The 22821-nt window shown below is 37.5% G+C and overlaps 1 protein-coding gene across 26 annotated transcripts in view; it reads right to left on the reverse strand.

Annotated features, from left to right (window-relative positions):
• The window catches only part of dock7 (dedicator of cytokinesis 7), a 49146-nt gene that overhangs the window by 3423 nt on the left and 22902 nt on the right, over positions 1 to 22821 (reverse strand). For 4 of the 26 annotated variants that reach the window (XM_081606065.1, XM_081606061.1, XM_081606078.1 and 1 more), the window contains 23 exons: positions 22362 to 22531; positions 21361 to 21450; positions 16337 to 16426; positions 14675 to 14770; positions 14434 to 14574; positions 14040 to 14153; positions 13408 to 13575; positions 13153 to 13292; positions 12898 to 13067; positions 11381 to 11559; positions 11074 to 11256; positions 9921 to 10080; positions 9571 to 9667; positions 7946 to 7963; positions 6289 to 6385; positions 5999 to 6133; positions 5741 to 5893; positions 5184 to 5342; positions 4929 to 5029; positions 4644 to 4836; positions 4420 to 4563; positions 3448 to 3579; positions 2669 to 2683 (listed from right to left, as the gene is read on the reverse strand). In XM_081606065.1, coding sequence (XP_081462191.1) covers positions 2669 to 2683; positions 3448 to 3579; positions 4420 to 4563; positions 4644 to 4836; positions 4929 to 5029; positions 5184 to 5342; positions 5741 to 5893; positions 5999 to 6133; positions 6289 to 6385; positions 7946 to 7963; positions 9571 to 9667; positions 9921 to 10080; positions 11074 to 11256; positions 11381 to 11559; positions 12898 to 13067; positions 13153 to 13292; positions 13408 to 13575; positions 14040 to 14153; positions 14434 to 14574; positions 14675 to 14770; positions 16337 to 16426; positions 21361 to 21450; positions 22362 to 22531 — 2945 coding nt within the window. Of the gene's footprint in view, positions 1 to 2668; positions 2684 to 3447; positions 3580 to 4419; positions 4564 to 4643; positions 4837 to 4928; positions 5030 to 5183; positions 5343 to 5740; positions 5894 to 5998; positions 6134 to 6288; positions 6386 to 7945; positions 7964 to 9570; positions 9668 to 9920; positions 10081 to 11073; positions 11257 to 11380; positions 11560 to 12897; positions 13068 to 13152; positions 13296 to 13407; positions 13576 to 14039; positions 14154 to 14433; positions 14575 to 14674; positions 14771 to 16336; positions 16427 to 21360; positions 21451 to 22361; positions 22532 to 22821 lie in introns of all 26 variants that reach the window. The other 22 variants (XM_081606060.1, XM_081606057.1, XM_081606054.1 and 19 more) reach the window with 18 other exon arrangements.

Below are 22821 nucleotides of genomic sequence, written 5' to 3' on the forward strand. Positions count from 1 at the left end.
GTTCTCCACAATGGCGGAACCAAGGTTGACCGAGGCTTGTAAAAGAGTTCAAAGCCTTTCACTTTAGGTACAATGGAAACAGAAGGTCTTTTCCAGAAGGCAACCTCTTCCTCTGGGAAGAGTTAAGTTCAATGTGCAAAGATGTTCAATAATATTTAATTTCAAGAAGTACTCATCAAATGCAGATGCAGCAACGTATTAATATCTTTACAGTTTGTTAACGGGCCGTTTTATCAATGCATTCTGCCACAGCCGCTCCTTTAAAAACATTTTTGATCTTGATATGGTCCAAAATGAAAAAGTGAAATGTTGAAATAAAAATGACCTACAGTTCAAGTAACATGACCTATACACAGCATGTTGTGGTATTTAGATTGCAGCATGTAATGTATTGTCTAGAGATTTTGTAAGTTAACAAGAGATGCACCAAGAAATGGGCTGGGAAGCGATTACTTATGTTCTGAACCTCTTCTTGTCAGATGGAGATTGAAAAAAAGAACGATAGCTTACAGAACAGAGGTCTCTACTGAGTAAAGACAAGGTTAAAATAAAGATATTGTCAATTTCAGTGTAATTAATTCAGAGCAAAAACAGACGCAACAAGCTATTCAAAAGGAAAGTGTGTTTTCTATAACACAGTGAGAAAACTAAGTGGTTCATTTAGCCTGCGACAAAGAGAGAGAGAGCAAGACTTTCAGCAGATAATAGGACGAGCATAGTTCTGTCTTCCACTGTTTTATTCTTTCGATATGGAACGTTCTTGATTTGAAAATGTTGATACCATTTTCAAAAGCTAACACTTTGGGAAACAATCTGCATTTTCTAGGGAAACTACAAACTGTCTATTGTCAAATTCGATAATGTTGAATTAGGACATTTACTTTACTGGTTTTAAAGTCATTTCAGAGCAAACACTCGCGTGCGCACAAGTTGTTAATTGTTAAAGTGCCAGGTTTTGGTGATGTAAGTAAGTACATTTTAAAATGACTAAATATGAATACAGGAAGTCCTAGAGAATTAAGAATTGGCTAAAGTAAGAGTCAGAGGTAAAAAAAATATATATAAAAAAGGGAATTAGAAATCAGAATGCATGTAGGAAAAACCCAAAAACCTCCAGAAATGGTAACTTTCACCTGTTTTTCATTTAACACAGTTAAACTACAAGCAAAGCAACAATAAAAAGTAGGGAAAACAGACAACAGACGTTTCTATCCACATAATATAAACTGTTGAATTCAAGACATGAATCGAAGCAGCAGGAGGGCTTGCCGAATCAAAGAATTAATTTTTTTATTTGTAGATAAAATTGAAATAATTCTACCTTGAGAAACAACAAAAAAGAAGCAAGAGTCAAGAAGCTTAACAAGGAAAAGAAGACCAAAGGAGAACTAGCATGTTGTTTTAGCAGGTGTGTATGTCAAAGTGTAACAAAATTTCCTTTGTAGGATATTACAATATGATGGCTTGGCAGATTTTCAAAACATTAACAATATTGCAACAAAATGCTGTCAATACCCATAAACTAATGCACTTACCACAAGACACAATTAAGTAAAGTGGGAGGGGAGGGTCAGCAACCAGGCAAATCAAAAAGGAGAAAACAGAACAAATTTTAATCAGGATGAGGTTGGACCCCAGAATCAACAAAAACAACACAAACACAAGATCACAAGATCAAAAATATCTTCAGTGATTTGAAGAAAATGATTCCAAACCATGCGAGACGAAAGAAAAAGGGAAAAAAGTCAGAAATAAAGAACCGTAACCCTTAAACACCACCATGCACCCTTCGTGCAATTCCAAAACAAGAAAGAAAAAAAACCAACCAGAATCTGAACCAACTCATGCAACAAACCATGAAAACTCACCCAGAGGTTAATAAAGTTAACACAATGAAGGGTGGATGGAAAATAATAGTAATTAAAAGTCAGGGGTCGATTTAGTTTATATAATTAAAAGAAAAAGTCCGTCATAATAGTAACTTCAAATCAATAGGAAAAATCAAGTAACTCAAAAAATACTGTTAGTTGAACCCTCTCTGGAGAAACAAAAAATGGCAGCTTAAATAATCTGACTCCAGCTTCCACCCAAAGGTTGCAACACCTTCATTTGAAAAGGCTTCTAAAATTGAGTGAGGCAAGAAAGATCCGAGACCCTTCGTGTTTAAACAGTGTACTGAAATCGAGCCCTGTGAATGAAGATGAGGGTGAGATGAAGTGTGGCAGCAGGCGGTGTCAGTCGATGAGCGAGCGCTGACTGACACCAGCAGACAGACAGAAGACGAGGGCGGATTAGGAGCGGATTGTGCTGGTGACGCATTCATGTCGACTTTTTAGTCATTAGTGTCATCTCGTGGCTGTCATGCACAGCCCTTCAGAACTGTCACATTTGGAAAAAAAAACCCCAAAAACAAACAAGTTCCTCCGGCACAAAATGAGGGAAGAGACATAAAGACAGGTGAGGGCTTTGGTGAATAAATACAGCAACATCCCCAGCAGGGCAGACGGTTGGGAATGTCTGCGGCTGTTAATGGGCTGAATGAATGAAAATAAAGCAAAGAGCAACAGAGCGCTCGCAGCTGGCAAATAAAAAGATGGAGAGTAAATGAAGATATTTAAAATAAAGATAAACATGAGCAGGGCCAAGCAGGAACTATTTAACCACCTACCTCCCAGCCAGTACTCTGTGTAACAAAGAGAATACAGGACATGTGAGGACAAGACATTCACAACCCCCACACACACACACAGCGCGGTCCACACATGCACAGGATGATGTAATAAAAAAGAATTTCTCCTTCATAACTATTCCAGATTGGAGACAATTCCATCTTATCTAGAACCAAATTAAGCAAATATAATTCAAGAAGAATCATTTTTGGTCACCACTAAAACGACACACCAAGTGACCAAACCAATGCTGACATTGGAATCTGGCATCTCATGCATCCTTTATTTATTAAAAAACAAATGAAATAAAGCATGCCAGGAGCCCGACATATCAAATAATAATAATAAAAAAGAAAAACATACAGAAGATAAAATTATAAACAATAACATCGTGCAACATTGTGTCTGTGTGAAAGCCTGTTTCACTGCTGGGTTAAAACATGGTACTGGATGATTAAAACAACCTCCGTTCAGCGAAATACTGGTTTTGAGCTTCTACACAGTTTTATAAATGTGACAGTTGATGGGAGTGATAAACGTTCACAAGAAGGTGAAGGCCGAGTTTGGACTTTTTCATTCTGTGTGCAGACTTTAACAAAAATGCAACCTGGAGATGATTAAAAATGAGTTCTCACAAAATCTACATGTGCAGCAAAGTAACTGTTGACGATCAAATCCAAATGACTTAATTTCCTTTATTAATAGCTAAATTAATATTTAACTTGAAAACTTTAAACTGTAAACAATGCAAAACCTTCTTCCTTTGTTGTATATTTACCTGATGGACAATTTTGCTAAAGGCTTCCTGCAGTTTACCATGGATGGTGGCTAGCTTCTTTGCATCTCTGTTGGCTTCGTGGATTGGGATTAGCACCTTGTATACTTCATTCACTGCCTCATACATCCCAGCCTGGAGAGAAAGGAAACTTCAATAAAGTAGAATTATTCACCAAAACAACCAAAACTTCAGCATTAGTCCTTAGATTAGGAGAAATTAGCATGACTGGATTCCTGATAAGCTTGTTTCTATTGTACAAAATGTTTTCATAGAAAGAATTTCTTTCCTGCTGTGACTGCCTGTTTGTCTGTTCCATAGAGACACAGTGAAAGGTTGTCTTCACCTTACAGATTACTACTGATTTTGCTGTTTTATCACACTTAACTTCTTTAGATTCAGTGGAGTCTCAAAATCGTAGAAAAAGCATTAAAACTCTTTCCAGACTGTTAGATGTCAATGACTTTGTTTCTAATTTCCTGATTCCACAGAACCTGCAGTATCAAGGCCAGTGTGTAGCCAGTGAAACTGAATCATAAATGTGGTAAATTCACATCTCAATTATTATTTCACAATAATTGTACAACAACCAAATGAGTTGGGTTTGAAATGGTTGTTTTGTGACTGTGATTGTCGAATTAGATTATCATTTGACTGAATTTCATCATAATTTGGATTGAACTGAACTGTATATAACTGTATGTGAGTCCTACAAAATAGTTGTGTCGTATGAAATTAGACTGATTTTAATTTAATCTGAACTAAATTAGCTTCTACAAAACTGAAAATGAATTGGAATTGTTTTTGCTGAAAAGTAACTCGACCTTTGTTGTGAACATACCTCACAAGCAGTTTTGGGATTGTTATAAATATTAACCAATGCTGTCAATTTCCCGTTCAGTGTCATAACTGAGTAACGACTTGATGAAAAACTGGACTTGACATTTGTTTTGGACAAAAAGGAAGTCATCTCACCATGGAGAAGGAGGCAGCGGCCTGCTCCAGGAGGCCCACAAGACCGATTTCAGTAAAATATTTCCCAGAGCAGATACCCTCTTCATCTGGTGACACGACATCGTCAGAGACAGCCGACTCCTCCAGCACATTTGAAGAGATGTTCTGAAAATCATACGATTAGGAATAAAAAGCTGGATATATGGTAGCAAACTTGATCTCATTTCCACCAGACCCGTCCTTACCTGAAAGGTGACGCAGCCTACAGGAAGGTACTTGCGGTCCTCCAGCATGCTCAGGTATTCTGCTACCAGGGCAGCGCTGTGCACCAAACACTGCGCCGCCTCGGCGTGATTGCTCCTTTCCGAGTGTTTTCCCGCCATGTTCTGCAGCCACGTCAGACGCAGGTCCGGGGATGTCTGGTATCCCTTCGCAATCCTAAAGGTTAGAACAAAAAAATGTTAGAACAAAGAGAGAAAAGCCAAAGAGGGATAAACTTATAGATTCTTGATTACTCCTGTGCTCGTTACCTGTACATGAGATCAACCAACATCTCAGGATCTTCTTGATGTTCCTTCATCTTCACCGTGTCAGACAGGATCATGTGCAGATTAAACACAAGGTCCTGGACCTGGGAGGACAAAAAAAAAGAAAAAGGAAAGAAATTAGGCTACATTTAATTTGCTCTAGTAATATGAAAAGATAGTTTGGTGCTAAAATGAAAAAGATCAAGTCAAAATGATCAAATTTAATAAATATCTGACATAGATTTGTTAAATGAGTACCTGATCTGGAAAGGTGGTCTCTCTGAGTTCCAGGTCTTCCTCTGCATAGGTGAGGATAGTTTTCAACGAGCGACGGAGAAACTCTTCATTAAAATTCTGGGACGTTCCGACCAGCGAGGACAGAGACATGGTCACCTGCATTTTCACTCTGGCAAAGTTCTAGAAATTAAAGACAAATAAAAAAAGGTGAGAAACAAGAATTTGTAACAACTTTAAGACATGGATTGAAAATGACTTGCATACCATGTAGAGAAATCTGACTTTTAATCCACATGCATCATTTTTAAAGCCATCTAGGGTTTAATTTCTTTTGAGTTCTTGAAATGATGCCTTTAATTAAATCACAACAGCCATTCATCCATGTCTGAGTGAAGTGTGGGGCATTTTAAGTTCTGCAGCAAATTGGTTGATGTTAATGAAAATAGATTGCTTTTGCATACTAATTATACCATTATATAACCTGCATCGCAACAGATTTAAACTTCAAACACTAGAGAACAAATGCTGAGATCCAGCTGTTTAGTGTTGGCAGCCTTACAGTTTGCGGTTTTACTTACGTTACCAATCTCAAAGTTTTGCCTCATGAGGAGGTAGAGGGAAGCGCTGGCGTGGGACCTGATGGTGCTGATGCTACTGCTGCAGCTTCTCAGGAGTCGCAAACACAGATCCGCACACTGCTCTGTTTCCTCCTCAAACAGCAGCTCTGGAAACTAAACAAGCAGAGTTCAGCAAAAAAAGATTTATGAAGGACAAAGACTCAATAAAAAAACAAACAAGTCAGCATTTAAGTATTCTTAAAAGTCTAAAAATCCAACCTTGGAAACCAGAGCTCTTTGTGTGGCAAAACAGTGCTGAAGGTAGAGGGCGCTCTGGTTGCAGGCCATGCTGTGAAGCAGCACCTTTAACACTCCACCCAGAATGCTCTCCTTAGACTCAGTCACTGATGCCGTCTACAAGATAAACGAAGACAAAATTATTTGAGAAATAAAACAGACACAGTATAAAAATATGAAAGTGTTTTCTCAGTCTTTCAATTTGTGTAAAGTCCTGCACAAAAACGCAAGCAGTACTTTTGACATTTGTTGCTGTGTGTTTGCCTGCTTACCTGTACAACAATCTCCAAAGTATCAAGAATAATTAAGTTGGCCTCTGTTGCTAGGTTCCCATCTATAAGTGCTTCATGTTCCAACTCCGCTCGCGTCCTGCGATCACAAAACCCCCCACAAAGGAATAAATTGTAATGGTAATATTGTGGCTTTAATTTATAAAGTCAACACTTTCAAAACATTTCACAATTAAAAACTGTTTTAAGGGTTCCAACAGCTTTTTAATGGTCAAGTTCTATTATTTTTGAGACTCATAGAACTGTACATAATGAAAACCTGTACATTTACTGTACATATTTCTATCAAAGTCCTGTTTTAAATAAAACGAACAAAAGAAACTGTATGTATGAAAGTGGAGTTAATTATATTTGCAATTATTCCATTTTTTCCACACAATTTTTAACGAGAATACTAAAAAACACTTTCTGGACACCCAAGGAAGGTTTTTAAGTATTATTGTAAAGTCAGTCAGTAATAAGTACAACATAGAAAATTGAGGGTTGCACTGAAAGTTGTATAATGATACAATTTGAGGCATTTCTGCAATTAATTTAAACTATTCCAATGGTGTCTTATTACTGAATTAATATATTCGTATGAATGCCTCTTTCCTTGCTTTAAACTAAATATAAACTTAAGGCTTATGTCCTAACCGTCTGGAAACATATCTGATGTTTGGTTCTGTAGCCTTTGTCTGCAGCTACACTGCCCTACCTGCTGCAGGCAGGTAAGTATAACCAAACAGCACAGATTAGGATCTTATTAAGACTAACACCAACATCTTAGTGCATTGAAAGTGGATGCAATCCAAAACTTTTCAGGTAATGTTTCAGATTAATTTGATTTTCTAAACACTAATGAAGAGAAACTTGTGAATTAGAACAGCTTGCACTCCTTTCCAAAATGCAAATAAGGGAGAATTAAACTACTGAAAATATGTTGGATAGAAATGCTGAGCAGTGACAAAATATGCTATCTGAAACATAAATTTACGACCTATAAATGTGGAGAAAGAACAAGGAGTAGTTCATATTGGGACTAAATTTATGTATGAACCAAACTTGTCTAAACAGGAAATTTTCAAGTGCTAAATTATCTACATTGCTGCATATCAAAATAAAACATATTGGGCCTTTAGTCATGTCACTCTTTTATTGTATCAAAAATTACATGAGTTCATAACAAATTAGCAGCAGTACCAGAGACACATAATACTGGACTTGTAGCATACTGGTTAAAAAGCCAAACACACCCACAGCAACCACTATCAACCCAAAAGCATACGATGTTACCGGGACAAAGGGAGTGGAGGGGCAAGGGATTCAGAGGGTCAGAACCAGGATCAGCAGGGACTTTGTTTATGCCATCATGCCCATGTGAGACTTAAAATGTTAAAATGGAGAGCAAATGAGTAATGAAAACCTCGATGACTTCCCTGCATAAACAGCTACTGCTTCTCATAAGAAACACAAATAAATCAGAAAATTATTTACCGACTGGTCCAAAGTCCAGTACATCATGTTGTAACTGAAACAAACATTTCGTTTTCCACTTTAACTGGCTCACTTCCCACATGTATGACAAAACACCTTAAATGAGGCTCTAAAGCAGAGGGCAACTCAAAGCAGCACACGACAGATGTAGGCCATACAATACCTGACTGATCTGTGACTCCTACATAAACACACAGCGACATGAGAGAATTAACACAAAAACAAAGCTGGAGGCAGACTTTAAAAAAGATGTGAAATTAAATGAAGACCAATAAAGGGAGATTTTTTTACTTGCTGGATAAAAATAAAAATAAAAAAAAGGTAAGTTTCTATATTAAATATATTTTCTTTTATCTGTAAACAAATAATCAGAAAAACACCAATGGCTGCAAAACATGTAATCAGAGTTGTCTTGATAAAAACTTGTCAGAATATAAAAAAATGTAATATTTAATATGCAATGCAATTGGTCTCTCCAAATTGCCCCTAGGTGTGAATGTGCATGGTTGTGTGTCTCTGTGTTGCCCTGTGACAGACTGGCGACCTGTCCAGAGTGACCCCGCCTCTCGCCCGAAACGTTTGCTGGAGATGGGCACCAGCACCCCTCCCGACCCCACTGAGGGAAAAAGGGTGCAAGAAAATGGATGGATGGATGAATATGCAATGCTTCAATCAGTCAAAATGACAAAGGTCTGTAACTGAAACATTGCATATTGAATTTCTCAAATTTTAATAATGTGCAGAAATTTATACTTCCTGATTAAAACTTTGAGGTCCCCCAGGTAAAAGCACAATCTCCCACTGAAAAATTGCTTTTAGAATTGCGGTTAATTTAGATTAAAAGAAAAAAAATGCCTCCTGTATTATTATACTTCTTACTATGCATAGTAAACATGCCCGATTTAAGATATAATGTAATTATTGCTTTGACCCTAGACATGGGTAGGGTTGTAGCATCCCATTGACCACTGTGTCATTTTACACTTATGCCACAGGGAACCAGATTATTAAAGACATATTTCTATGTCAATTAATAGTGAAGTACACATCTGCAAAATATTCTGAAGTCATATGAGGTTGGAATTTAAAAAAATATACAATAATGTAAGGTTTTGCTATTGTAATAACATATCTATTTATTTTCAAGAATTTTTTGTCCAGCTTCAACAAAGGGATAAAAATGTGGACCGAAGGGCACATTCAAGGTTCCAATCTGGGGCATAACACATTTATCAACATTTCAAAAATAAATAAAAACAAATAATATCATAAAACTAGCAATTTCATAAAAAATAAACATGAAAGCTAACCAATAAGCTGCTCGTGAGAAAATATCTTTCAAGTTTTGGGGCTTAGTTGAGAAGGATGGGAAATATCTGAAAATAAATCAAATTAGAACTGGAAACTAAATTTACCTGAAAAAATCCCGGCTCCATCACATTCACTCACTCAGCTCCTTGAATTCACTGTACATATTTGTTGTTGATGCTTTTTTAATTTACTTTGTGAGAAATGTGATTTGTGTCTGTTCTTTCAGATAAAAAATAAATCCTGACACTCAGAGAAAATATAAGCAATTAATGGGAAAAAGTTAACCACTTGGTTGATATAGGGTTCACTATATATATGATCAGAGCCTTGCTAAGTAAACATTACTTAAATTTAACCAAAATTGTACAAAACCACACAAAAAATATACACTCATTATAAATTTACATAAAATGTACTGACTAGGCTTTCCGGCAAATAAAACTGGAGTGGTAAGGAAAAACTTTTAAGAGAACATACTTGTCCATCCTTTCACTGTTTTGTCTCCAGTGGGTCATGTCCTTCCTCCACCGGAGGTTTTCTTGACTGCCAAAAGCACTGCCAGATGGACTCCGCTCTAAATGATGGAGAAACATTATTTACTTTATTCAGTAGTGGTAAAAAAGGTTGTGTTTACCCTGGGAAACATAACTTCTTTTGGCGGTAGCTTTATCTGACAATTGATGATAAGGTACACGTGTCTGTGGCTGTACACTGTAAGTCGTCTGTTAATTTCCATTTGAGCCAAACACTCCGTTGCATTTTCTGAAGCTTAGCTGTTTTTTTGCAGGTCTTCCTACATGTGCATGTGGCGAAGTGTGTAGCCTCACCTAGCTGTCCCCTGCTGCGGCGCACCATTTCCTGCCTGGCGCCGATGCTGCCCAGTATGGCCTCCTCCAGCTTGGCCTTCATGTCTTTGGACTTCTTAAACGTTAAGCTGTTCATGCGCTCGAAGGCCTTCTTTCCCTGCATGGTGAACACAACATGGGCCTTGTTTCCATGGAGAGCACGGTGAGTGAGAGGACAGAGAGCACACAGTGCGGGAAGTTACTTGCAGAACAGAACCAGCAAGCAAAGCAAGTTAGTAGCTAAAGCACACAGAAAGAAGAGCAAGCAGCAAAGATGCAGCACAGCAGGAAGTTTATCTAAAGCAAAACCAGAAACCAAACAGAAAACTGGAGCACAAAAAGCAGCAGATGATCATTTTAATCACCACAGTGGACAAAGCATGATGATGCTTTTGTTTATCATGTTTTGAAAAATGTACGACTGTCTTTCACAAGAATACTGGAAAAGCAGCTATTGTCTACTGTTGCTTATGGTGTGGAATCTGTGTTGCACAAACTCGTACAAGTATTAGTGTGTCACGTTTGTCGTGTCACTGGTACAACGCTTTGTTTGGCATCTGGGTTTAACCCAGACAGTGGCATACCGCTCAGTGGAAACGAGGCATTGGAATACAAAAAGATTGATTGGTTGTACAGCGATGAAATCTGGTTTTCATTCAGTATTTCCGCAGTATTTCCGCAGGACAATTAACCAAAAAATTAACCTCATTCCATGGACATCTCAGCCCTCACATATAAATCCTACAGAAACCTTAAGGGGTGGGGTGGATAGACACATGTACAAGAGAGGAACCAGGACTGTGAAATATCTAGAGAAATTGTGCAAACACCAATGGTCAAAGATCTCTCTCTGTATGCTTTAAACTTGTGAAATTTTAGATTACATGGTGTCCTATTGGAAAAAGCGTGGTGTATAAAAATCTTGCAACTGCAGTACCAGCAAAAGTAACACTGGTCGTTTTTGATACTCGTTTCCCAACATGTTTTCTCCTGACCAAATAAATGTACATAAATTACACTTTTGTGGATATTTCATGGCAAGTATGTCCTACAGCAACAAAAGAATCATTTGTTTCAAGCCTTTTCTTAACCATCTGTAGAAAAGTAAATCTATCCATCTCATCAGGGATGCTACCTTGTACTCAAAGCAAGACACGCAGAGGTAGAGGAGATCCAGCAGGCGGTTGAGCTGAGACACAGACAGGTCTGTAAACCATTTCTGCAGCACCAGCTCGTCGGCGTTCTTCAAAACCCAGAGCAGACAGATCAGCAGACTGCGGCTCGACTCGGCCGAGAAGCTCCCATGCTGGCGACCCGTCTGGAGAGATTTCCCAGATCCAATCACAGGGAGGAAAAACGACAACAGATGGGCACAAAGTGTGGTCAGACACCTTAATTAACTTCTACTGACTCGTTATGTCGCATAGCGAGCAGCAAACTACCTGCGAGTTCAGCAAAAAGCTACTTGGTCGGGACATTGGAGATGCGGTGGAGGTGCCGGCTATTGCCATGGCAACAGTCTGACTGATCATACTGTTGCCCTCTCCTTCTGCTTCTTCTCCCCCGCTACCCACAGCCGTACCTTGGGGACAACCGGGCCGACCCCACTGATTGTGCGACTCTAACGTTATAAAAAGAAAAGAATTGCAAATGATAAAAAAATATCATATATAACAATACAGAAAAATCCATTATAATTCTAAAAACATAATTTAAAAGCAAACGCACAATTTGCGTTAAACCTTGGTGGACGCAAAAGTACACAGTTTAAAAATAGTAAAAAACATGAGATAAGGAAGGTTAGAGATTAGCAGGGAACATGATGTCAGGGGGAGCCATGCTTTGAAGCTCAACTGATAACCTTAAAGGGTGCAAGGTGGTGTTGCTATTTAAAGTCCAAATGCAACAGTTAAAATCCTATAGGTGTATTTGGCTTTTTGTCATATTCTATTCCAAACAATTAAATTTGACTGCAGGAAAAGGAGACCAATACAAATATTCAAATTTCCAAAGTAGATTGTTCCTTTCTAAATTTCTGGAAAGAGAAATCTGATTTTAAAAAAAAGGAAAAAAAAGCCCAGTGGTAGCAGATTTGTTGCATTTGACAAGAATAAATATGAAAATATTTTAGATTGATTAATATTCAGAAAGTCTGAAATGATCAAGCAGGATTAGTCCTGATTAGTCAAGTACTGACATAATCGTCAATTAATTTAGTAACTGATTAATCATTAACTGGAGTAGACTCATAAAAAGGCCATATACTGAATGAAAATAGGATATTCAGAGAGAGAGTAATTAAGCTAAAACTATATGAAAAATCTGTACAATTTGAATTTAAGATTCAAAAAACCTTTGTAAATATATTTTATCCAAAATTCAAGTGACCTAGTTTTAGCCAAAATGCTATGATATTACAATTCTGGCAGTACAATAGCATTTTTCTTATTTATGAAGAGAATTGAATTATTTATTTCCATATTTTGATGTATTTCCTTCCATTGGTTAAACAAAAAATCAGCAGTAATTTTTTTTTATTGTATTAACTGATTGTCAGAATAATCAATAGATTATTCAATTACTAAAAATCGATTACTAAAATAATCGCTAGTTGCATCAGAACTGCACAATTTCTTAAAATGCTGCAAATAGATTTTTTTTCCTGTTCTAGAAATGCAACAAAAATAAAAACTTCCACTAATTTGCTAAATGACCAACCAGGATTTGTGTGAGATAAATATCAAAGAACCTCCTGTACAAAAAGGTCAAAATCTGAACGAGCAGGTCAGACATCAAAGAAAACTGAAAAAAGCTGAAATATTTGTTTCTAATTATAACAACACTGCTTTTTCTGTTTCATCCCTGCAGTCTCAATCCTTGCAGAACTACAGTGAATTTGGAGAATGTTTCATGCTGTCATGAGTTCACATAATTAGTAGTGAAAACTCCTGAACTCTACCTGTAAAATCATGGAGCTGCGGCAGCGTTTCCATAACGATTCCGATAAGAGGCAGGTAGAGCATAGCGACCCGAGCCTTGACCTCTGTGTCAGCATATCGAGGGTCAGAGTCATGGCTTGACAGGAGGTTGTGAACAACGCTCACCACTTTCTTATGCAGGCCAAACATTCTGCAGTCAAACATTTAAACAAAGAGGACATGAATGTAGAGCATAAACAGAATCTATCCATTTTTAGATCACCTAACATACTAACCCCTCATTGTCTGGGTCCAGTATAACAGAAAGCTCAGAGAGCACGAGCCCAGCCAGATAATGTTGCTCTCTGAATGGGATAGAAAGCTCAAACATGTTGGCTATCTTTTGGTCTTGGACGTGAGTGGAAAACCCAGAGCTCTGCTTAAGAAAAAGGCAACAATTATTATATGATCTGAGGCCAGTCAGACAGCAACTACCATAGTCTAAGTTTATGAAATTCAGAGTATCTGGCATTTGAGTGTTTCTGACTGACCTGTGAGGTTGCCGAGGACACTGATGGTGAAGGCGAGGCAGGTGGGGTTAGCAGACTGCAGGGCAGATTCAGGGTGACGTAGTGTTCATGACTACAAACGATTCTTAGAAAATCCAGCCGTAAAGATTCCAGAGTTGGGTTCTGCAAAGCATAGAGCTTTGTCGACACCTAAGCAAAGAAAATTGAGAACAGGAATATAAATCTTCCCGCATGGTGAAGTGCGTTATTTAAGATAAAAAGAATTTTAGCATATGTAGACAAAGGTTCATGTAACATCTGGAGCTGTGATCTTTCTTAAATATATTCAAAACGTGCAACAGCAATTTGATGATCAGACTGTTTTCATGTTAGATTTTCATGTGTTTCTGCATTTAAATTTCTAGTTCTCAAACTATTTTTAGCTTATTTTAAAGTAAAAACACAAACAAAATAACTCTGGATTTGAATACATTGCTACTACAGTCAGGCTTTAAAACAGCAACCTGCGAAAGCAGGAGACCATAGGGAAGAAAAGGGATGGATGGAAAAATTAACTGGGAGAGAGATAAATTGTTAAACAAATGGTAAGCCAAAGCAGGAATTAATTGATGGATGGATGGATGGATAGATAGACGGGTGAAGTAACACCTCACCTGTTTCCAATATGTCTTGATTAATGTGAAGACAAAGCCTCGGTCCATGACTGACAACAAATCATTGAGGAAGAAGGCCAGGCTAGTGTTTATCCTCTCCACCAACTCCAGATCCTGAAAACATGACAAGTACAAACATATTTTTTATCTTAATTCATAAACAGTTGTAGGGTGTAATTATAGGGCCACCTACATTTGTTAGCAACAAATCCCAAACCAAACAAATATCAAAATTTCAATAATTATCTTACTTCCCAAACTGTTCTTGTGTAGGCAGGAAGTCTCTGAGCAATTAACTGTTGAATAACAACATCCTCCAAATCCCTTACGTGATATCTCAAGAAACTCTACTTCTTGAGATATCAGCGGATATCACCAGAAGGTCTTCATTTACCTTCTGGAAACGAGAGACGATGTCTCCAGCAATGGTGCTGACCAGCGCTGTGATGTCATCCATAAAGCGCTCAGGAAATCGGTTTTTCCTTGGCGACTCCAAGCGCTCGGTAAAGTAAAGGTGGTGGATAATGCTCTTTACCTGTGGTGTTGGTTTTTGGTGAGATAACATATGACACTGTCATGTTTTTGCAAAAGGTAGTAATGAGAAAAAAACATGCCATGTGCACATAATCTCCTACCATCAGTTCAAAGAAAAACCAGGCCTGTTGCAGAGCGCCCTCCCGAACACTTCCACTGCTCACCACCCACTGCAGGGCCAACTCCTCGTGAAAGAGCTGGGTGGCAAATTTGAAACATAAACATCGAGAGATGGAGGGGAGAGACAAGGACGGAGAAGGATACAACAAGCAACAGAGCCAGAGGAAGACAAACGTAAGAACCCTGAAAAAGTACAGCAGTTTTTTATGGCATAGATTTGTAGTGGAGTTACACCTGCAGTCCCTTCTACAGCTGTTCCCTCCCCTAGTGAAGATGTGAAAAAAGCCTTAAAATAAATACATCTTTCAGGTTCAAATTGTAAAGACCTGAAAAATCTAAATAGTGCCCGATTAGCAACTGCTTTGTGTGCTAGAGGTGAGCTCATGGGTGACTGCGGCCAATCAGAATGCCACATTTAAAACTCCGGAGCTTAGTTCTGTTTGACCAGTCAAGTTTAAAACATTGACACAATAAAACAATAATAAAAAAAATCTGTTCAACTATAATAAAATAGTATAAGGATAACAAATTGTGGATGTATCTTTATGTTTAATTCCCATTACAGAGTTTGAGTGGCTGCTTATTTTTCCCTTTAACTCAGTTATGTTGACGTAAGGCCTGTGGACCTTTCCCCTCTTATAAAAGGTTTTGAGAACCTTTGTGCATGTATTACTTTAAGGCTCTTTAAACACATTTTACAATACCTGCTATAAATATAGAGGGCACTAAAATAAATGTAAAATGACATTTTGAAATTTAAGCACTTGATAAAGACTTTGATCAAACCTAACTGGCTAAAATTCAGGGGAAAACATGTTTTTATTATGCAAAGAAAAGGACCAAATTCAGTAAGAAAACTACATTCTGTAAAATACATGGAATCATTCAGAAGGCATCTGAAGGTTTAGTGCTTCATTTCAGAAAATAGGTTTTAAACAGAGAGATTAAATAACCAAAGAATAATGATTGTGTGGGGTATAAATAAAATCTAGTTTCTATTTAGTGTACAGCATTTTACAGTGACACCTGACAATGCTATTTGAAAAGTTTTTATTGCTAACAAATTCCTACAAATGAATTTCCCCTTCTATAGATTCAACACTTATATTCAGTGTAGTCTGGCTAACACACCAACTTTTGCCTGGCAAGTCTTCCCTAATTGTGTTCATAAAGACGAAAACGAGACAGAAAATATACTGTAACTAATTGTTAAACCTAAGAAATGCTGGACTGTAGATTACACAACCTGACAGAATTTCTTTTAATCTCAAACAGAAAAAAAAAAATCTTTGCGTATCAAACGGCTTTAGAAAAGATTTTCTATACAGTATTTATACATTTGCAAAAAAGAAGCAAAAACAAAACAATGCAGAGATTGTTCTGACTGGGAAGACTTCCCAGACAATGTGAACACCTCACAGTCAGCTTTAGCCAGACTAAAAAACATAAAAAGTAAAACATTCAAACCCTCTTAAAATATCAACAAGAGGCAAAAGTATTGGTATACAGCATTCAACAAAAACAACACAAAAACCAAATACAACATCAACCAATCCAGAGGCACACATCCACAGACAGAACAGGTGAGGAGGCGGAGACAAGGAGGGCGGGATTGGCTCCTCCCCCAGTGCAAGTGGCTCTACCTTTTTAGTGGGTAATCGTCCTGTTAAAGTTTGCAAGAAACTGGCGCTCTCAGTGTGCGAAGACATGCGATTGCCACAGCGCTCCATGGCCTATGGGTGGGATGAATGGAACGGTGACAGCAAGATTAGTGGAGGAGCAACAAAAGTGTGGGGCCATTCCTCAGCACGTGGGCCGCTGGGACCGTGTGCTGGGTCACGCATTCCCCACATATACATGCACAAAACACACTTTTTTGTGATTGTGTTGCTTTTCAGACATGAGGACACAAAACAATTAAGACACAGGACAGGACCACAACACCTAAATGTTGTGTCACTAAGCAAGAGGAACATTGGCTTGAATGCCCTACGGTAGAAATGCAAAATGGCTGCATACAAGTGTTTAAGTGACAGATTTTTCTGATGTAGTCATTGTGATGCACCATTCTGCATCCCTGTAGGTTATTACAAGAATGAATAGACATTAAAATAGACATTAAAATGATAAACACTGACACACTAGCCTACAATGTCTGGAGTTGATTTTACTTCAGCAGTGCATTTCAAAAGTACTCATGCCCCTTGTACTTTTCAACATTTGGTGACATTATAACCACAAACTTTAATGTATTTCTTTGCTTTTTATGTTACTGATCAACACAGAATAATGTGTAATTGTGACATGGAAGAAAATAAATAATTTTCAATATATCTAGTTAAAAATTTTAAAAGCAAGATGCACATTTGTATTCAGACGCCTTTACTCTTAATAATTTGCTTTTATCTAAAGTATTTTATGGTAGTTGTAACTGTATTATGTAGGGGTTATTGCCTGCTAAAGTCTCAAGTCTTCAAGCCCAGTATTTATCACTATTCCCACATCATGACGCTGCCAACACAATGTTTCACAGTGGTAATTGTGTATTAAGGGTGATGTGCAGTGTTAATGGCTAATACTAAGCCCTTAGACTATATATTTAATTATCTGGCCATTTGAATTTAGTCATTTGGCAGGTTTTTATATTCATTTATTTTTTTATGCTTTATGTTTGTGAAGCACTTTCTAGTTACTTCCTGTGAAAAGTGCTAGAAAAAATATTGACTTGAGGTGTTAGTTTTCCTGGACACATAGTATTTTGCTATACATCTTAATTCACATGTTTATGAAAGCAAACCATCCGGACCAAAAAAGTGCACCAAAGGACTTTCCTGGTGAACATTGCATTGTGTTTTTATGCCATCAGTTTGTAATTAGTAAAGAAAGCCACACAAGTGATGGTCATTGCTTCATTTGGACAGAAATGATTGGGGCAAGACAGAGCACGGACCTGGAAAGTAAACAAACTTGAAAGTCCTCTGTGCTACATTTCTGTTGTGCGCATTTGTGCTGTTATTACAACTGCAAAACCATTATGAATGTAAAGAGCAGCTCATTTGTTTCACAATGTGATATTTCAAACTTTGGAATGGCGTCAGCAAACGTGAGCTGCTAAGTGAAGGAAACCAGGTGTTGCCTTGATCCATAAGAGAGCAGCTGGCAGGAGAATCACAAAGCAGAAAACTGCAAATCAGGTACAATTCCAGTACAATTACTACTTGCAACTCTGTCTGAAGTCCAAAAAGATGCACATTTCCTGTAGTAGGTCGGATTGAGGCTGGTCTGTATTCACAACAGAAGCAAGCCACACCAGAGCTCATTTGAATTGAGTGTATTCACACCTGCCCAAAAGGTCCAGACCAATGGAGGACATGACCTGTGGTTTGTTTAAAGCAGACCAAATGTGTGAGGTGTGAATACACCATTGACCAAATGGCAGGGGACAGCACTGCATGGTGCTTCACCAACGCCTGCAAGGTCTATTGTCTCACACCTCAAGACCCTACTCAAGTGTTGCTATGCTTGGGAAGACGGGTGGGTGCCAAGGCACCAACAGCAGTCCAATTGGGGGCAGCTGCCCAACTGGCTCCTATTGTCCCACCAGTGTGTCGCTTTACATCTTTGTGGCATATTATTGGAATTTTGGATTGTGAGTTCTTGGAATGTCTAAAGCTTGAGATATTGTTTTGTAATCTAATAGTGCTTTAAAATATTCCAATGTTATGCTCATGACTGTCTGTTGTATACCTCAGTCTTCATGATGTCATTTGGTCACTAATGTTTTCTAACAAATGTCTAAGGTATTTACAGAACAGCTGCATTTATACTGAGATTAAATTATATCTTGGTGGACAGGTGTTAAATAATTTGGTGACTACTGAAAGCAAGAGGTTGCACTGGGTTTAATTTGGAGCATCAGAGTAAAGAGGGATAAAATACAGTGACGTTTGTGGTTGTATATGATAAATTGTGGAAAAGTTAAAGGGGTATGAATAATTTTCTGAGGCAAATTTAGTGGGTAAAATAGAGTACTTATAATTTCATAAACAAACACAATACTACCTTGGGAGTCTTATTAGGTGAATATTTTAAGTAACAATGCCTATGTCATATAAAACTTGAAATGAAACAGGACTAAACCTTAAATGAAAATGTGTGGCAAGAAGCTCACATGAGTTGATGCACATTCACACTCACCAATACAAAAATCTTAATAGACAAAGTGAATAGAAAATATAGGGTGAGTCGAGTCATGCAGGTGAAGGAAAGGAGACAGAGAGCGAACAACAAACTGGCATGACGATTGAGATAAATTCTAACACTACTCTTTTTCTTCCCCATCAAAAAAACAATGTGAATGACATCTTTATAGTTGGAAGATCGTGTTTCTGTTAAATTTTTGGGCAATGTCTAATTATTGTGTTAAGACCTATGATGAAACATGAAAAGACAGAAATGGAGAATTCTAGTCCCAGATCAAAACTGGCTTTTGGATATCTGAGTCTACATGATTTTCATGCAAGTAAAAGAAGAAAAAGAGAGGCATTAGATGTGAGAAGCAAAGACTGTTGATATCTGAAACCTTTTTCATAATTGACAGCAACATGAGTCTTCAGTGATCCAATCACAATTCATCAAAAAATTATGAGAAATTAACAATTTGTCTCACTTATTATCGTTAGCCTTTTCTAAAATGAATGGTTAAAAAAAATAATTCCTTCATATTTTTATTGGAATAATTCATACTGTCCAAACTAAAAAAAGAATAAGTTTTCCTTTTTCACTCCATTAGTGGGTGATAGTTTGTTCGTTTTCAGCAAGTAGCACAAAAATTACAATATTTATATCTAATATGTTGAACTTCATTTTTCATGTGGCAAACCATGGACAACAGGCACATGAATGCAAAACCTTTGTTAAAATGAAATGTGTATGTATGGAAAACAAACATTTTCTGTTATAATAACCCAATGTAACCATAGATGTATAAAGATGTGTTTTATGTATCCAGCAAGATGTTAGTAGAGAATCTACATCACATCAATACAGCTAAAATAATCTCAACACTTTTGAATATGGTCTGATTTCAAGTCCTGAGACGTCGATTTATTGTCGGATCACTGAAAACAAATATTAATGCCATTTTTGAACAAGGTCTAGGATGAAAGGGAGGTCATGGAGGCGGCTGTGACTCCCATGAGTGAAATCATGGAAGGATTGTGGTTTAAAGATTAGGAAAATGCTGTAATATTCTAAAGTATTGGTCTTTTATGTCGCTTTTAGGACTTTTTTTATGGAGTGCCAAAAGTGTCACAATGTCATAAATGAACATTTAAATGAATAAATAATTTTAATAAAAATAACAATCCTGAAAATAATAAATACATAAATAAATATATAATAAATAATGTAGCTAATTCCATATAAAATTAATTCACTAAAGTTAGAAACCATCCTATGTTTCTAGGCTATTGCTGCAGTGAACCATGAAGGTCAGTGTGACTCTCATTTAGATTCTTCACACCTGATTTAGTCACTTGCACAGAATGTTAACTTTACACCAGTTATATCTGACCAAAGCAGTCCTGACTCCATCCACTGCATTTGATTAGTAAAGCAGACATAAAAGCATTAATTCATGTCTTGTAATCTATGACCATGAAATACTTACAGGGATTCTGCAAATTTCAAGAAGTTTAACTGAAGTCTTGGAGTCCATTTTTAAGATCCTTTAAATTCTAGACCTATATGCCTCATTTCATTTAAAAAAAACATTTAGAATAAAAATAAACTTTATAGGCCAAGCTTGTACACACAAACAAGGAATATGACTTGGGTTCCATGTTGCTCTCAATATATGGACATTTTCAATATATAAAATTTCAAGGGAAATAACTTTTTTGTTTTGTTCTGTTCTTGTAAATCATACTAAAGTCATTGCAAACTTGGATAACTATTTTCAATAAAACTAGATTGCTAAATTTACCTACAGTTTAAATTAACTATATATCTGTATTTGACCATAACGGTGATAGTTGTGGGCATTAGGGAACTGTACATGAATAGCTAAAATCTGTGAAGACTTAACACCATCTCTAAGTCATAAGCATATGACAGCCTATTTTAATATTTCAATCACCAAATATATGTTAATATGATTTAAAACGCACAGTGGAAACTGTCTTCACACTACCATGCAAAAGCTAACATCCACAATATACCTTATTTTGGCTCTTGGACGTATAGCCAATCAGCACCAAGGAAAACAAATGGCGCTCCTGGATTGGCTGCTTTGCAAACGCCAGGTAATGATCTCCAGTAGCATTGCTGCAAGGTATTTTACTTTCTCCGGTTCTATTTTCTTTGGAATATTTTACACATGTTTTAGCTATTCATTAAATATGGCACTTTTGGACCTCTACAATTTTAGTCTCCTTAGTTTTGTCATATGTAGTAAACAGTAGTTGACAATGAAAGTAATGTGACTTAAGAATATTGTAAGCATTTTATAACAGAGTTTGAAACTACAATGTATTTATCAGCACTTTTCTGTGACCATCAGCAACAACAATAGACCAAAACTTCAAATATTCCAGTATCCATTCAGTGTGAATAAGGTTGTTCTTGTAGTGAGGCAAAGTGAAGGACGGGGCATTCATAAAACCACCTGCATGGTTTCTGGAGCGGACCCAGGGCTGGATCCCCAGGGGGCACTACAGCCCATGGTGTGCACCCACGAGTTGGAGCGGTCTAAGCCCTATGGGTGCCAAGGTCAAAGGACACAAGGCAGGCAGGAGGCAAGGGAACAAGCGAGCAGCACGGGGGGGAAGGAGGAGGGAAGGAATAATGACAAGTTAAAGAGGTTCAAAAGTCATGACTGCCGGAAGATGCCAAAGGCCCCCCGAAAAGGTTAACTGTCAGTAAATTAAGATTAAAATCATCACCACAGAGAAGCAAGGCTGAAATGTTCTTCATATCCCTTTCACTATGAGCACAAATAAAATGAGGTTTAGTTAAATATTATCAGAAAGGGGGAGATTTATCAATAAAGGGCTGCATCCATCATATAATGGTTACAAGAAAGCAAGACTGTTAAAAAAGCACATTCAATCATTCACACTCACTGAGTAAAAAAAAAAGGTTTAAAGTGGGAAATCTCAAATTATACAAGTCAAAATGCATGAGAACAGATAAATACAATGAAACAAAATACCAAAGAAATCCAATAAAAACATGAATGGAACCATTTGTCATTGCTTTAGAAATATGTCACTAATAAAATTTACTGATACGTGTGAAAGAAGAGGCTCTGTAAGCTTTTTAGATGTGTCTGTCAGTGACAGGTTGTTGTTACAACGGTTAGAGATAAGATGTTCAATTTTATGTTTGCGGATTAGCCATACAGTTCACATGGTGACAACATCCCAGCTGGGTAAAGGTGCACATGGAGGCCTCAGCGTCATGTAAGTTAGGAAGTATAGATCCCTTTCACCTACCTTTTGGGGTCAGGCTACTTCCCTAATCAATGAGTTATTAGATTGTAAAAATGCTAAGTAATTAACCATAGTATTTAGCAGCAATGTAACATTTTTTTTAACGGTTCCTCCTCTATACTGTCTAAGAAACTTGACATATGAAAGAAGTTAAAGCCATTTTTGACCCTCTTACCTTGCTTCCAATTATGGAGCGAACTTCATCGTCGGGAGAGGTGGGCGTACCAGATATGTCAGGGTTACTGTTGCTCAGGCTACGGGAGCGACTGAGGTTGAGGCTGGCTGGTCGAACAGCTGAGCGAGCCATGGTGGCGTAGTGAACCGAACCACCCAACCCTCCAGGACCTACGACATAGCACAAAGGGAGACATTGGATGTGACGAGTAGGGTGTGTGAGGAGGTGGCACCACAGCAAACCATAAGGTTGCAAGTCTATAAATTCTAATAAAGTTCGATAGACATTTTCCACGTCAATAATCCATACTTTCCATCACTTAAATCTACAAAGGGGGTTTTATGCAAAATCAACTTATTTTGACACCTGGTGGAACTGCAAGTCTGCTGAGATTATTATACAAACTACAATGTTCCAAAGAGCAGTTCTCAACGGCATAGAGACAAATTGTGATGATATG

This window comes from Poecilia reticulata, chromosome 4, assembly GCF_904066995.2.
Source record: "Poecilia reticulata chromosome 4, P_reticulata-male-v2, whole genome shotgun sequence".
Taxonomy (NCBI): Eukaryota; Metazoa; Chordata; class Actinopteri; order Cyprinodontiformes; family Poeciliidae; genus Poecilia; species Poecilia reticulata.